The sequence below is a fragment of the Sphaerodactylus townsendi genome, linkage group LG13 (assembly GCF_021028975.2).
Source record: "Sphaerodactylus townsendi isolate TG3544 linkage group LG13, MPM_Stown_v2.3, whole genome shotgun sequence".
NCBI lineage: Eukaryota > Metazoa > Chordata > Lepidosauria > Squamata > Sphaerodactylidae > Sphaerodactylus > Sphaerodactylus townsendi.
The window spans coordinates 54,482,546-54,496,530 of record NC_059437.1 but is presented as its reverse complement, the minus strand read 5'-3'; the positions used below and the strand labels follow the sequence as shown (position 1 = coordinate 54,496,530).

Sequence of the window (13,985 nt, the reverse complement as noted above, 5' to 3'; positions counted from 1 at the left end):
CCACAGAGCTGTGATTGATGTAGAACGGGAGGGACAGAAAAGCAACAACACAAAATAGCCACTGACCGCAGTTGCAAAATACTGGGAGTCATGTGAGAAACTCATATGAATGACTTTGCCTTTTGAGTATTTGAAAGGTTCTGGACAGTCGTCTTCCAAGGATATTGAGTCCAGGATGTAGACAGTTCCATCTGTAAACCCAACAGCCAGCAAGGACCCTAAAATGCACAAAGGACAGTGGCAGCTTCTCAGGCCTGCCCTCTTGGCAAGTTTTCATTATCCAGCTGATCGTAAAATACTTTCGTTTTCCCTGGGTAGCCAAGCAGAGGCACCCAGGGCCAGGAAGCTGTATCTTAGCCCTCTGACCTCGAGTCCATCCTGCATCCCTGTCTTTCGAGCCTTCTGAAGTGTGGGATAGAGGAGCTAAGGCAGTGAGGGTGAACCTTTTTGAGACCTAGTGCCCAAATTGCAACCCAAACCCCACTTATTTATCGCAAAGTGCCAACACGGCAATTTAACCTGAATGCTGAGGTTTTAGTTTAGAAAAAAACGGTTGGCTCCCTCTTCCTCCACCCCACCTGCTCGAGCAGGGGCCAGGCTGTTCTAGTCTCCAGCAAGTCCCGCACGCACTGCTCTGTGCCTCTCTAGCATCTCTGCCTCCTCTGCGCCCCGCCCACCCAGGCAGCAGCCACCCAGAGCACAGGCACCAGCCCCGCCAGCCGAGTACTTTCTGCTCACCGCAGTGCGCACACATCGTGCTCAGTGGCCCAGGCCAGTGTAGATGGGTGTGGTTCCAGAATAGGTGATTTTCCACCCCCCACATGACAAACTCTGTGTGCATGTGCCCACAGAGAGGACTCCAAGTGCCACCTGTGGCACCCGTGCCATAGGTTCGCCATCACTGAGCTAAGGGATAGGGAGGAGGAGGAGGATACGGGATTGATATATCGGGGTTGTTTTCCGGCATAGGTGTCAAACTCAGGCCCTCCAGATGTTCATGGACTACAATGCCCAGCAGCCCCTGCTAGCATGGCCAACTGGCCCTGCTGGCATGGGCTGATGGTAATCGTAGTCCATGAACACCTGGAGGGCCTGAGTTTGACACCACTAGGTTCTTCCCTCCAGCCTGTGTATCTACCAATAAAGACTTCTAAGCTTTCAAATGGCAGAGTCCGATTTGAGCCATAGAACCAGAAGAAGAAGAAGAAGAGTTTGGATTTATATCCCCCCTTTCTCTCCTGTAGGAGACTCAAAGGGGCTGACAATCTCCTTGCCCTTCCCCACTCACAACAAACACCCTGTGGGGTAGGTGGGGCTTAGAGAGCTCCGAGAAGCTGTGACTAGCCCAAGGTCACCCAGCTGGCGTGTGTGGGAGTGTACAGGCTAATCTGAATTCCCCAGATAAGCCTCCACAGCTCAGGCAGCAGAGCTGGGAATTAAACCCAGTTCCTCCAGATTAGATACACGAGCTCTTAACCTCCTACGCCACTGCTGCTCCAGAAGCTAAAACAATAAAAAAATGACTGAAATGGGGGACCTTTTCTTCTGAATGGTCTTCAGAGGGGCTTTGCGTGGGGCTCAGAGATCTGAGTGAATGCAGGGGGCCTGGAATGATGCTGCTTTTGATCCCCTGCCACGTGGATGCCCCCAAATCATGCCTGCTGGATCTGCATGTGGCTTCTAAAGAGGAGCCCAGTGGAGCCTTGTGGAATGCTGGTTTGCTCCAACACCCCTCCCTGAACTCCCCAAGCTTGGCAGAAGCCGCACGCCGGTTCTGTACTACATCGTGAGGATTTGTAGCAGATGCTCCAGATACTCTGCCCCTTAAAGATCCGGCTAACGAGGTACTTATTGATCTTGTAGTCCCACACTTTCAGGAGCCCGCAGGTGCTCCCCTTGGCCAGAAGAGGCTTGGTTGGGTGGCAGGCGATGGCATGGACGGCGCCGTTGGGCTCTTCCAGGCACTTGCTCACTTTCAACCCCTCTGTCCCGACGTGGACCACCAGCCCGTCGGATGTGGAGAGGATGAAGTTCCTGCACCGTGGGGAGGAATCAGAATCGTCGTGGTTCCGTGCGGAACTGGGCCTCTGCAGGCTCGATAAATGCATTCATTAAAAAGTCTCAGCTGGTACAACCCATGCCTGGAGATTGCCAGAGGGGCGGTGGGGGGAGGGGGGGAAGAGTAGTTAAAAGATTAATTTAACTAGAGATGGGGTAAGGCAAATAAAAGTTTGTAAAAAGCTACCTGCATATTTACCTGTGTCAAGGGTAGAAAATGTTGACAGAGAGAAATTTTTCTCTATTTCTCACAATACTAGAACCAGGGTGCATCCATTGAAAATGCTGGGGGGAAGAATTAGGACTAATACAAGGAAACACTTCTTCACGCAACGTGTGATTGGTGTTTGGAATATGCTGCCACAGGAGGTGGTGATGGCCACTCACCTGGATAGCTTTAAAAGGGGCTTGGACAGATTGATGGAGGAGAAGTCGATCTATGGCTACCAATCTTGATCCTCCTTGATCTCAGATTGCAGATGCCTTAGCAGACCAGGTGCTCGGGAGCAGCAGCAGCAGAAGGCCATTGCTTTCACCTCCTGCATGTGAGCTCCCAAAGGCACCTGGTGGGCCACTGTGAGTAGCAGAGTGCTGGACTAGATGGACTCTGGTCTGATCCAGCAGACTAGTTCTTATGTTCTTATGTTCTTAAGGAATGGTCACCTTCAAGCCACCAAGGAAACAAAGCTTTACAAAAGTTTTTTTTTAATAAAAAGCAGAAGCCGTGGAATAACTGTGTCTGTGTTGAAAGCTTTCATGGTCAGAATTAACAGGGACATGTGGGTTTTCCGGGCTGTGCAGCCAGGGTCTGGTAGTTTCTGCTCCTAACGTCTTGCCCGGATCTACGGCTGGCATCTTCAGAGACATGTCGTGGCAAGATATGTTTCTCTCTGGGGTACGGTGTGCAAAATCATAGGCTGGAGAACCCACAATCACAGCTCGGGAAAACCACTTTCAATTGAGGCCAGAGAAAATAACGACGCAGCGAGACAGCCTGTGATTTGTAAACAAGGCTGAATCCAGAGGTGGGATCCAGCAGGTTCTCACCAGTTCCCGAGAGTGGGTTACTAATTATTTGTGTGTGCCGAGAGGGGGTTCCTAACTGGGTCCGCTTTTCCGTTAGAAATTCCATTAGGTCCAAAAATCATAAAGTCCTGTCGTTTCCTATGTGGCTGGTTAGCGAAGGTAGAAAACGGGATAATTCTCCCTGCTGGGATGTTTCAAAAACATGTTTTAGAAATATGGTAAAGTTCCTTGTTTAAGGAAAGTACACTTCTTTTGATTTCTAGAACCAAAATTAAGTATTTGAAAGTATGAAGTATTTGACAGGCAGTCAATTAGAGGAGAAGTAGTTGTTTCTGTTGGCAGGAGACGATAGGACTTGCTAGAATGAGTTTAAATTATGGACAGAAAGATACCAGCTGGAAATTAGGAACTTTTTTTTTACAGTAAGAGTTTCTTACAGTAACAGAGAAATCATTAATGCCCCGCCCCAGGAATGCCTGGCCACGCCCCCGTTGTGCCCTGCCCTTTTGGGTTTCCCACCTTGGAGCCAGTCCCAGGTGTAACAAATACCTGTCCAAAAAGACACCTTTGACTTTTGAAAATGATTTTAGGAAAGGCAAGAATTACTTGCAGTATCGGTGTTATCATCAGTGGCGCTACACCACTGTTTGAATCCCACCACCATGGGAACCTGTTACTAAAATTTTTGGATCCCATCACTGGCTGAATCCCCACCTTGAGGACTGGCACCTGCTCCAACTTAAGCATTCCTGGGCCACAGCTCACTTTTTCAGATGCACTGGGGGATGCAGTCATTAGGTTGGTGCTTTCATATTCCCCACAAAAAAGGGCAGCAGAGTAGGGTGGGGATAAATATTTGACAGGAGGCAGGCGGCAACAGTGATGCTCTTAGCCAGCTGCCACTCCATTCAGTGGGGCCTGCGCAAGAGAACTGCCCAGCAGTCTGTGCTCCATGCTGGCCAGAGGCAGAGCACTCATGGAGACATGTGGGGGTCACATGTCACCGGGCACACACCAACTGGTCACATGGGGGGGGGGGGCGGAGAATCGTTCCTCGCACCCTTCCCCTTGCTCTGCTGATCCTTCAGCTGATCGAGGCTCCGCCGGCCAAAGGAGCAGCCTGGCAGGGCTGGGCCGAGGGATGGCCCGCAGCAGGCTCCCGCTGGCTAAGATAAGTGGGGGCGGGGGGGGGGCGCCCAGAGTAGGCGCTGCCTTGGGTGCCATTTCCCCCCTCCCCCTACACCTCTGATGCTCACTATTGGGGGACAGAGGCAGGAATACCTTTTGGGTTTCCCACCTTGGAGCCAGTCCCAGGTGTAACAAATACCTGTCCAAAAAGACACCTTTGACTTTTGAAAATGATTTTAGGAAAGGCAAGAATTACTTGCAGTATCGGTGTTATCATCAGCTCTCACCTGATAATTAACAGCTGTCCTGTTAAGGTGGAGGCGTTGGGGAACTGCGAGGCATCCGAAGGACACACCGGTTTCTTGGAGAAGGAAATAGACCGGATGGGCCCCAGTTTAAACTGGCTGTACCAATGCAGAAGCTGGAGGTTTCCATCGTAGAATTTGATGTGGGCTTTGACGTCACATGTTACGATCATTCTGGAAAAGAAGAAGAAGCTGTTGTGGAGATCTTGCACAATGCTGGGTCCAAAGAATACCACGTAGCACAATCTTAGCAGCAGGCAAACGTTTTGCGGCAGAAAGAGTTTGCAAGCCTTTGGCTCCAACCAAGATCTTCATCAAATGGTGCAGGAAATTAGCTAAGCAACTCCTTAGTATACATTAAGGACAATGCAGATTCTTCATAAGGTTCCTGTCTCTGTCTCTTTCTGAGACTGGAGCCAGTACAGAGGTGGGATCCAGCAGGTTCTCACCAGTTCCCGAGAGTGGGTTACTAATTATTTGTGTGCGCCGAGAGGGGGTTACTAATTGGGTCCGCTTTTCCGCCTCCACGCCCTTGCCTCCCCGAGAGGCATCCTGCCTTTGAACGTGAAGGTTCCATATAGCAATTGCGATTCATAATGTAACTCCCTGAACTGGGTTAATCCCTTTCAGGTACTGCAGTTCATGGATTCTCAGCCTTTCGTACCTTTTATCTCACCAGTCTCTATCAAAGAACCTGTGTGTTTCACCATTGCTGTGTTCAGATTTGTGAGTTGGGGCATTTTCTATAATGTGATGATGATTTAGAAATGACCTGGCGCAAAAACATTTTTTTGGGTTGTGGTGGGGTGGCTGCCCATGGGGGGGGAGGCATACAACTCAGGTTTTGCCCAGGGCTCAGGTTTGCCTAGGTACGCCTCTGCCCCCTTTGCTGAGGGGGGGCTGGCGAGGGAACCTGTTACTAAAATTTTTGGATCCCACCACTGAGCCAGTAGCCTTTGCAGGAGGCTACCTCTGCTCAGGGCATGCCACACGGGCCTCCACAGAACAAAATCATGGTCCTACACATGTCAAAAGCTGTCGGGTCCATCCAGCTCAGCGTTGCCTGCTCTGACCAGCAGCAGCTGTCCAGGTCTCAGGAACGAGGAAGCTGTTTTCCAGCACCTGAGGTCATATGCAGGGTGGGAGAGAAATATTATATTTAACTAAGAGTGCTTTCAAGCTAAACTAGTACTATAATCTCTTTATGAGGAATCCTGTGGTGGAGCACAGTGGAAAATTGCAAAACTGCAATTCCAAGCTCTGCTCATGACCCAAGTTCGATCCCGACCGGCTCAATGTTGCATTTTAACGGGGTTGATTTTAACATGTATAGAGCCATTATTTAATGATTTATCTAATTAACTTTGATATTATTGATTTTATTTTGTGCTCTATTTATATGTTCTGTTGTTCACCGCCCTGAGCCCTCCGGGGGAGGGTGGAAGGTAGGTAGATTAGATAGATAGATAGATAGATAGATAGATAGATAGATAGATAGATAGATAGATAGATAGATAGATAGATAGATAGATAGATAGATAGATAGATAGATAGATAGATAGATAGATAGATAGATAGATAGATAGAGAGAGAGAGAGAGAGAGAGAGAGAGAGAGAGAGAGATGTTGACTCAGCCTTCCAAGGTTGATAAAAGGATACCCAGCTTGCTAGGGATGAAGCGTAGATGACTGGGGAAGGCATCGGCAAAGCCACCCTGTAAACAGAGCTTGCCTAGTAAATGTTGTGATGTGATTTCACCCCATGAACCAGTGCTTGCAAAGGGGATTATCTTTACCTTTTAAATCTCTCCGTGGAAAGCGCGTGCAGTGAATGTTTTCTTTATCCTGGAGGCACAGGCCCAGTCCTGTGGGTGGCACAGGATTTGTATTGCATGACAGCAATGCTGCTGAGCGGGCAACACTGGGGCACCCACTGAGATACATTCACAAGCCCCAACTTTATAGTGAGAATGCAGTGCGGGTCTGCAACAATGCAACAGTAATCGTGTGATGGGCTGTAAACCATCAGATATCGGTTCTCCCTTAATCCGTACAGTGGTGCCCTCTGCTGGTTAAAATGGGTTTAAATGTGGGGAAATTCTCTTAAATTTTGAAATGATGGATCAAGATGGAACTAGACACAGCATGATATGAGAGACCTGGCATCTCTCCCTGTGGTTCTTATTTTTGCTTAATGATACCATGGGAGAGGATTGGGAGATTATAACTTTGTTGCATTGTTTTCTAATTTTGTAATCTGCTTCACAACTCAGCCATACTGGCTGCCTTTTTTTGACACACTACATCTCTGGCTTGAGTTGTGAAGCAGATGACAAAATTAGAAAACAACGCAACAAAGTTATAAGGCACACTATCATCCAATTTTTAAATTGTTTATAAGAGTTAGAAGACAACACAGTAAAAACAAGACGATAAGCACAATAAACTACAACCCTATTTGGCTTATAAAAATGCCCTCCCAAACAATTTCGATTTACACGTTCTGCAGCACGTAAAAGATGTGGAAGCCGGACCATTCCACTAGGTGGGAGCCGCAACAGAGCATGCTCAGGTATGTGGCTGTGCTACCTGCCCAGAGTTGTCTCCCCTCCTTTCAGGTAAAAAGCCTGATACAAACCACCCAGGTTTGATCAAGCACCCAAACACCATGATGTCTGAATGCAGATGCCCGGATGCCCTGGAGTTAATTTATTTCACACCTAGTGGGACTCTCTATTAGAATGAAAACTAGGTGTGGAAGCCGACATACCAATTACACTCCCACGACAGGGAATTACTTGCCACCTAAGCTCAGGGAATCCAGAGGCGGGAGAAGGAAATAGTCTCCACACAGACCATAGAGACTAAGGGAAGCAGCCTAGAGCAGTGATGGCGAACCTATGGCACGGGTGCCAGAGGTGACACTCGGAGCCCTCTCTGTGGGCACTCACACACACATCTAGGCTGGTCTTGGCCACTGAGCACGACGTGCGTGCACTGCGGTGAGCAGGAAGGACTCGGCTGGCGGGCCTGGTGCCTGTACTCTGGGTGGCTGCTGCCCAAGGGGTGGGGGGGTGGGGCGCAGAGGAGGCAGAGATGCTAGAGAGGCACAGAGTGGTGCACGCGGGACTTGCTGGAGACTATAGCAGGCTGGCCCCTGCTCGAGCGGGTGGGGCGGAGGAAGAGGGAGCCAACCGGTTTTTTCTAAACTAAGACCTCAGCATTCAGGTTAAATTGCTGGGTTGGCACTTTGCGATAAATAAGTGGGGTTTGGGTTGCAATTTGGGCACTCGGTCTCAAAAAGGTTAGCCAGCACTGGCCTAGAGCATCACCCGGAAGTGACATCACAGTGTCCCCAAACTCAGCTGTCCCAAGATTCTGCCTTCAAATCTCCTGGCACTTGCCAAGGAAGAGTTGGGAACAGAAGCCTGGTTTGTGGGGAACAGATGAACCCAATTCCTGGAGGGTTCTGTGTTTGGACATCACAGTATCTTGCATCTGATCAAAGCATGAAGTTTTGCTTAATGGAAGGATGGAGGCAATAGAAGCCCAGGAGCACAAGCTGTGTTGGCGTCTGATCAGAGTTTCAGGTGCATATCTGATCGCAGCCTCAGTCCAAGCAAGCTGTGTGGTCAGGATAAAAAGGGCAAGTCCGTCCTGCGTAAACCAGCCTAAGATAGGAATTTAACAACAGAGATGCTTCAGTATGATCAGCGTCTTACTTGTCTATGACAGCCAGAGTTGTGATCCCGTCTTTCTGCAAGTGCACAAGTTTGATGGCTTTCATGTTGTAGGGTTTGATGTACGAAGCAGCAGACTTGGACTTGGACGGCGGGATCACGGCATCCCAAACTACCAGTTTCCCTTCCAGGGTTCCTGTAATAGCTTGTTCAGTGCTGAAGTGGAAAAGGGACTGGCTAAAGATTCCTACAGTCTTGTTGAATGTCTGGAGAAGAGAAACAGAGAATTCAGCACATTGTGATATCTAACCAGAGGTGGGATCCAGCAGGTTCTCACAAGTTCCCAAGAGTAGGTTACTAATTATTTGCGTGTGCCGAGAGGGGGTTACTAATTGGTGATTTTGCCACGTGATTTTTGCCTTAGTTACGCCCCTCCTCTCAGCAGTAGCGCGCAGAACTTGAAGCAGTCTAGCAGGAGGTGCACCGGCATGCATTCATTTCCCGCCCAAGGACAGGCTCAGCGTCTGTGTCCTTGCCACAGCCCTGCCCAGCAATGCCCCGCCCCCGGAATGCCCGGACACGCCCCCATTATGCCCCACCCAGCCCCATTGGCGCTACACCACAGTCTGAATCCCACCACCATGGGAACCTGTTACTAAAATTTTTGGATCCCACCACTGTATCTATCAAGTTCCAGTCACGGGCCCTGTCCACAGAAACCTTTTAAAACTGACGTGTCACCAATTTGCTGGTGACACCCGGCTCATTGGGGAGGGGAGGCCAACTTCGGCCCCTGCAGCTCTCCAGCAATGTTTGGAGGCGGTCGCTGGTTAAAACTTAATCCATCGAAGACAGAGGCCCTGTGGGTGGGCCAGGGGGAGGGAGGGGGGTTTCAGCCGCTGCTGCTGGAGGGGGCCCCTTTATCGTTAGCCCCCTCCGTTCGGAGTCTGGGGGTTTGCCTGGACTCTATTCTTTCTGTGGAGTCCCAGGTTGCCCGCCCGGCCCAAACAGCGTTCCACCATCTGCGCGTCAAGCGCGTCGGCTGGCCCCCTACCTTTCCCAGTCTGACCTGGCCACAGTGATCGATGGGACGGTCACCTCCAGGCTGGACTACTGTAACTTGCTCTACGCGGGCCTTCCCTTGCGGATGATCTGGAAGTTGAAGTTGGTTCAAAATGCGGTGGCCCGGCTCCTCACAGGCAGTCTACCATGGGACCATATCTCGCCTGTAATGCGCCGACTGCATTGGCTAGAATTCCGGATCATCTTTAAGGTGTTGGTTATAACCTTTAAGGTCCTTCACGGCCTGGGGCCTACATACCTTAGGGACCTTCTGTCCAGTGGTGGAATCAAAAATTTTTAATAACAGGTTCCGATGGGGGTGGGATTCAAACTGTGGCGTAGTGCCAATGGGGCTTGGCGGGGCATGACGGGTGCGTGGCTGGGCATTCTGGGGGTGGGGCATTCCTGGGTGGGGCTGTGGCAAGGACGCAGGGCATGTGTGCCCCAGGTGCAGTTCCCTTTTACTTGGCTACTACTGTAGCCATTTTTGTTAAGGGCAAAAGCTATCCGCTGCAGAAAAGAGACAAATTGGGGATTGTCTGCCAATTCCCATCTCGATCTGAAATGAAGGTAAGTGTGTGGGGGTGGACGCTGTGGGGTGAGGGGTAGGAGCGGGGTGCCATGGGGGGAAGGGGGGCCGCAGGGGGCCCTGGGGGGTGATTTTGCGTTTCCCACTTGACGAGATTTGTTGTACCCAGGGACAGAGATTACCCCCTTGTCCCTAGTGGAGTTAATCATTAACAACCGGTTCTCCGAACCGGAGAAAATTTTAATAACCGGTTCTACCGAATAGGTGCGAATAGGCTGCATCCCACCTCTGCGTCTGTCCCCAGCGACCCTAGCCGACATAAAACAACAGAAACTAATCTGAGGTGGACCCAAACTCCTCTATGACTCCGGCGAATCTCTACCCGGGCCAGGGTCTTTAGTGCCCTGGCCCCTACCTGATGGAACAACCTCCCCGCGACCATCAGGGCCCTGCAGGACGTAGAACAGTTCTGCAGGGCCTGCAAGACGGAGTTGTTCCGCCGGGCTTTTGGTGAGGCCGGCCGGAGAGGTGCCATCCCTACATACTTTTCTACATACTTTTCCACCTGGGATTACATTCAGATTCGACTGCCATATGGCTGGGCTACTGATATTGCTGCTACTGTTGACTAAGTTTGTGTGTTGGAGATACTGAATGTTTTAATGTGTTTTAACTGAATAATATATTTTTATTGGGGTATATGGATTTGTTTGTTTAAACTGTACATCGCCCAGAGGCCCTTAGGGGATAGGGCGGTATAATAAATCCAACTAATAAACAAACAAACAAACAAACAAACAAACAAACAAACTGTTTTGAGGCAGGAAATAAAACATTTCCTCCAAGGAATTATGCACTGTTTTTACCCCCAACCTTTTTTTTTTTGCAGCCTCAAAATGTTTTGATTGAATCTGCTTTTAAAACAATTATCTGGTTGAAACGTTTTGAAAACGTTTTCAGTTGCTGTGTGATCTACTGAATACATTTCCCACGCTTCTCTGCTTTCCTGAACTTCCTCCTTGGCGCCGTTCTCTGAGCTCACTTTGTTGCCCCTCACCTGTTTGTTTGCAGCATTTCTGTTGGTTCTTTAACAGTTTTTGGTGGGGGCCAATCATTGACGCTTTGAGTATACGAGGAGTCGAGAGTTGCAGCGTGAGGCTCTGAAGCACTGATTCAACACAGACCTCAAAAAAGGGGGCGGGAATCAGGTAATGGTGGCCATGAATCATTTCAAGGGGTGAGTGCGGACATACATCATTGTAAAGGGGGGGGGATTGAAAACGTTTTAAAAACGTTTTAGGTGATTTGAGCAGAAAGGGACATAGAAGCTGCAATACCAGGAGACTTGGGAGTAGTGGGGTGGAATTTCCCACTTGCTCCCCTCTTTCCTGCCATTCCTTGTGTGCCCCACCTGGGGCATCATAACACCTCAAACGACGGCCCCTGCCTGCACAATTTATTTATTTATTTTATTTATTATTTGGACTTTTATACCGCCCCATCCCCAAGGGGCTCTGGGCGGTGGTCAACATAAAAACACAGTTAAAAAAGAACTAGTTAAAACAATTAAAGCAGCAATAATAATAGGAGGCGTCCAGCGACCCCCATTTTGTTTTTATAAAATCCTCCCCAGGAGGGAGAGACGGCGAGTCCCATTAGTTGGAGAAAGGCCCAGATGTCAGGAGCCAACAGGGGGGGGGGGGGCACCTTCAGCGGCTGGTCCCTCCAAAGGCCCGGCGGAACAACTCCGTCTTACAGGCCTTGCGGAACTCACTAAGATCCCACAGGGCCCGGACAGCTGGAGGAAGAGTGTTCCACCAAGCCCGGGGCCAGAGCCGTAAAGGCCCTGGCCCGCATGGAGGCCAGCCGCATCATTGAGGGGCCAGGGACCACTAACAGATTGGCCTCCACCGAGCGGAGAGGCTGTGCAGGGACATATGGGGTGATGCGGTCTCGAAGGTACGAGGGTCCCAGGCCGCATAAGGCCTTAAAGGTCAACACCAGCACCTTGAAGATGATTCGGAACTCTACAAGATGACTCTGCTAACTCATTTCACAGGGTTTTAAAAAAATCAAATACCCTCATGGCAGGATATGTCTACAAGGGAAGTCTGTGTGATCTGGCAAGCCCCTCCCCATGTTCCATGTTCATACTCACCCTGTCTGTCAGGAGGGGAGCGTGGCACTGCAGACTGCTTCCTTCCTAAGGAGCAAAGGAGAAAATGGCCTGACCGAAAGAGACACCGCCCTGAACACCCGATGTGGTGCCATTCCCTCTTTTTATGAGGGAGAAGAAAGAGAACCCATATGCAATTATTAAAATAAATAATGGACAGAACTGAGGAAGAACAAAGATTACCGCAGGATAGGGGTCCCCAGCGTGGTGCCCGTGGGCTCCATGGTGCCTACTGACACAAGGGTTTTGGGGAATGGGGGCAGGAGAGAGACTCTTGCCTGGCAGGGCTTCCTATTTGCCACTGAAGAGCTGATTGGCTGTGCAAATTAAAATAATACGGTTTCGGTAGCAGCTGCCACCACAGTGTTTGCTACATTCTCACTAGGACCGTGGTGGCGAACCTTTGGCACTCCAGATGTTATGGACTACAATTCCCATCAGCCCCTGCCAGCATGGGCTGATGGGAATTGTAGTCCACAACATCTGGAGTGCCAAAGGTTCGCCACCACTGCACTAGGATGTTGTGGGTTTTCTGGGTTGCAGGGCCGTGTTCCAATAGTATTTTCTCCTGACGTTTCGCTTGCAGATGCAGATACTACTGGAACACGGCCATACAACCCGGAAAACCCACAACTTCCTGAGAAGCCCTACCTACATCTCTTCTGAATACACTACTGCGCAAAATCCCCCCCCCCATGTATCGCAGAGGCAATTTGTCCCAACTTACCCACACGTAGAATATTACTTGCTTGGTGCTGTTGCTGACCAACTCACAGTGGTTTCTGCAACTAAATGCAATGTAGTCCTAGAAGAACAACAAACAAGACTGTACATACCATTAGCAATATACAAGCTTCACAGTCAGCTAAGATTTGCAGAGGCGGCCCTGTTCTGTGGTGGTAAGTTGGGAGGTAACCACAGACAGAGACTTGCCTGTGGCGGTACCTCAATGGTTGGGCAAGATTCAATGGATCTCGTCTTTTTAAAAATGGCATCTTTCACCAGTGCAAGGAATTCTTTGAGCCTCTGTGATGCGGGAATTGCTCTTTGGGCTGGAAGAAAGGATCAGTAGGAATGCCCTCCATCAGGTGATTTACCTGGCAAAATGGTACACAGTGCCCTCTGAAGTCTCTCCATCAGTGAGGTCCAAAATGATCTCCCCATATAAACGATCTGAATGACTCACCTGAGAACCATACTGAGGCAGGAGTTCTACGCTGCAAACGGGCGTGGTTTCAGCTGAGGTCCACTTCCAGATGCAAACTTTCTGGTGTAAAGAAAAAACACACAATTAAGGCTGTAAAATTGCATTCCCTGTTAAGCTTCCTAAACTTCCCACCTGCACAGCACCCTGACATCTTATCAGCGGATTCCTCAGGGGTATTTATCCCTGGTTTACAGATATCCGCTCACGAGAGTACCATCCAATCCACTTCCTGCATCCCTGTGTGTTCTCTCACCCCCCTGGTTTTCTATGCACACACTTCTGGTGGTATTTCACCTCCAGACTGAGGGCGTTTCCCCACTCTCCCCTATCCCCCCTATGCCGCACGCTGCTCTCAGCGCGCGGCATCCCTCAGTGTGCCCGGGCATCCCCACGCCCCCGTGCTCTGCGCCCTTTGCAAGAGCGCCAGGGATGCGGCGTGCTGAGGGGGCACGACAGCATCAACGTCGGGGCGGCTGCGCTGTTGCCGCCCCTCTCGTGGGGAGTGCCGGGGGACCCCGCGCTACTCTCCTCAAGTAGCGCGGGGCTTAAGGTAAGTGGGGAAAGGCCCTGAATCATCTTAATTTAGCCTGGAAAATGGCTCCTTGCGTTCACTCAGCTGGTCTGGCCCCAATCACGTGCCTCTCCCTAAAATCAGAAATGTAGGCTGTTTACTGTAGAATCAAAGTTTCCTCTACCTGCACTGTCCCAGCACCGACGGTAGCCAAAAACCTGGAATCGTGGGAAATTGCAATGGCGCCGACTCCATCCTCTGGGTGGCTATCAAATATTGTGTGCACAGGAACACTGGAGAAACA

General features: G+C 50.1%; 1 protein-coding gene across 1 annotated transcript in view; it reads right to left on the bottom strand.

Annotated features, from left to right (window-relative positions):
- The window catches only part of CFAP251 (cilia and flagella associated protein 251), a 48,545-nt gene that overhangs the window by 15,947 nt on the left and 18,613 nt on the right, over positions 1 to 13,985 (bottom strand). The window contains exons 6-13 of the mRNA XM_048514532.1: positions 13,866 to 13,974; positions 13,150 to 13,230; positions 12,691 to 12,768; positions 11,946 to 11,990; positions 8,239 to 8,462; positions 4,500 to 4,691; positions 1,784 to 2,034; positions 67 to 218 (exon numbers count right to left, since the gene is read on the bottom strand). Coding sequence (XP_048370489.1) covers positions 67 to 218; positions 1,784 to 2,034; positions 4,500 to 4,691; positions 8,239 to 8,462; positions 11,946 to 11,990; positions 12,691 to 12,768; positions 13,150 to 13,230; positions 13,866 to 13,974 — 1,132 coding nt within the window. The remainder of the gene's footprint in view (positions 1 to 66; positions 219 to 1,783; positions 2,035 to 4,499; positions 4,692 to 8,238; positions 8,463 to 11,945; positions 11,991 to 12,690; positions 12,769 to 13,149; positions 13,231 to 13,865; positions 13,975 to 13,985) is intronic.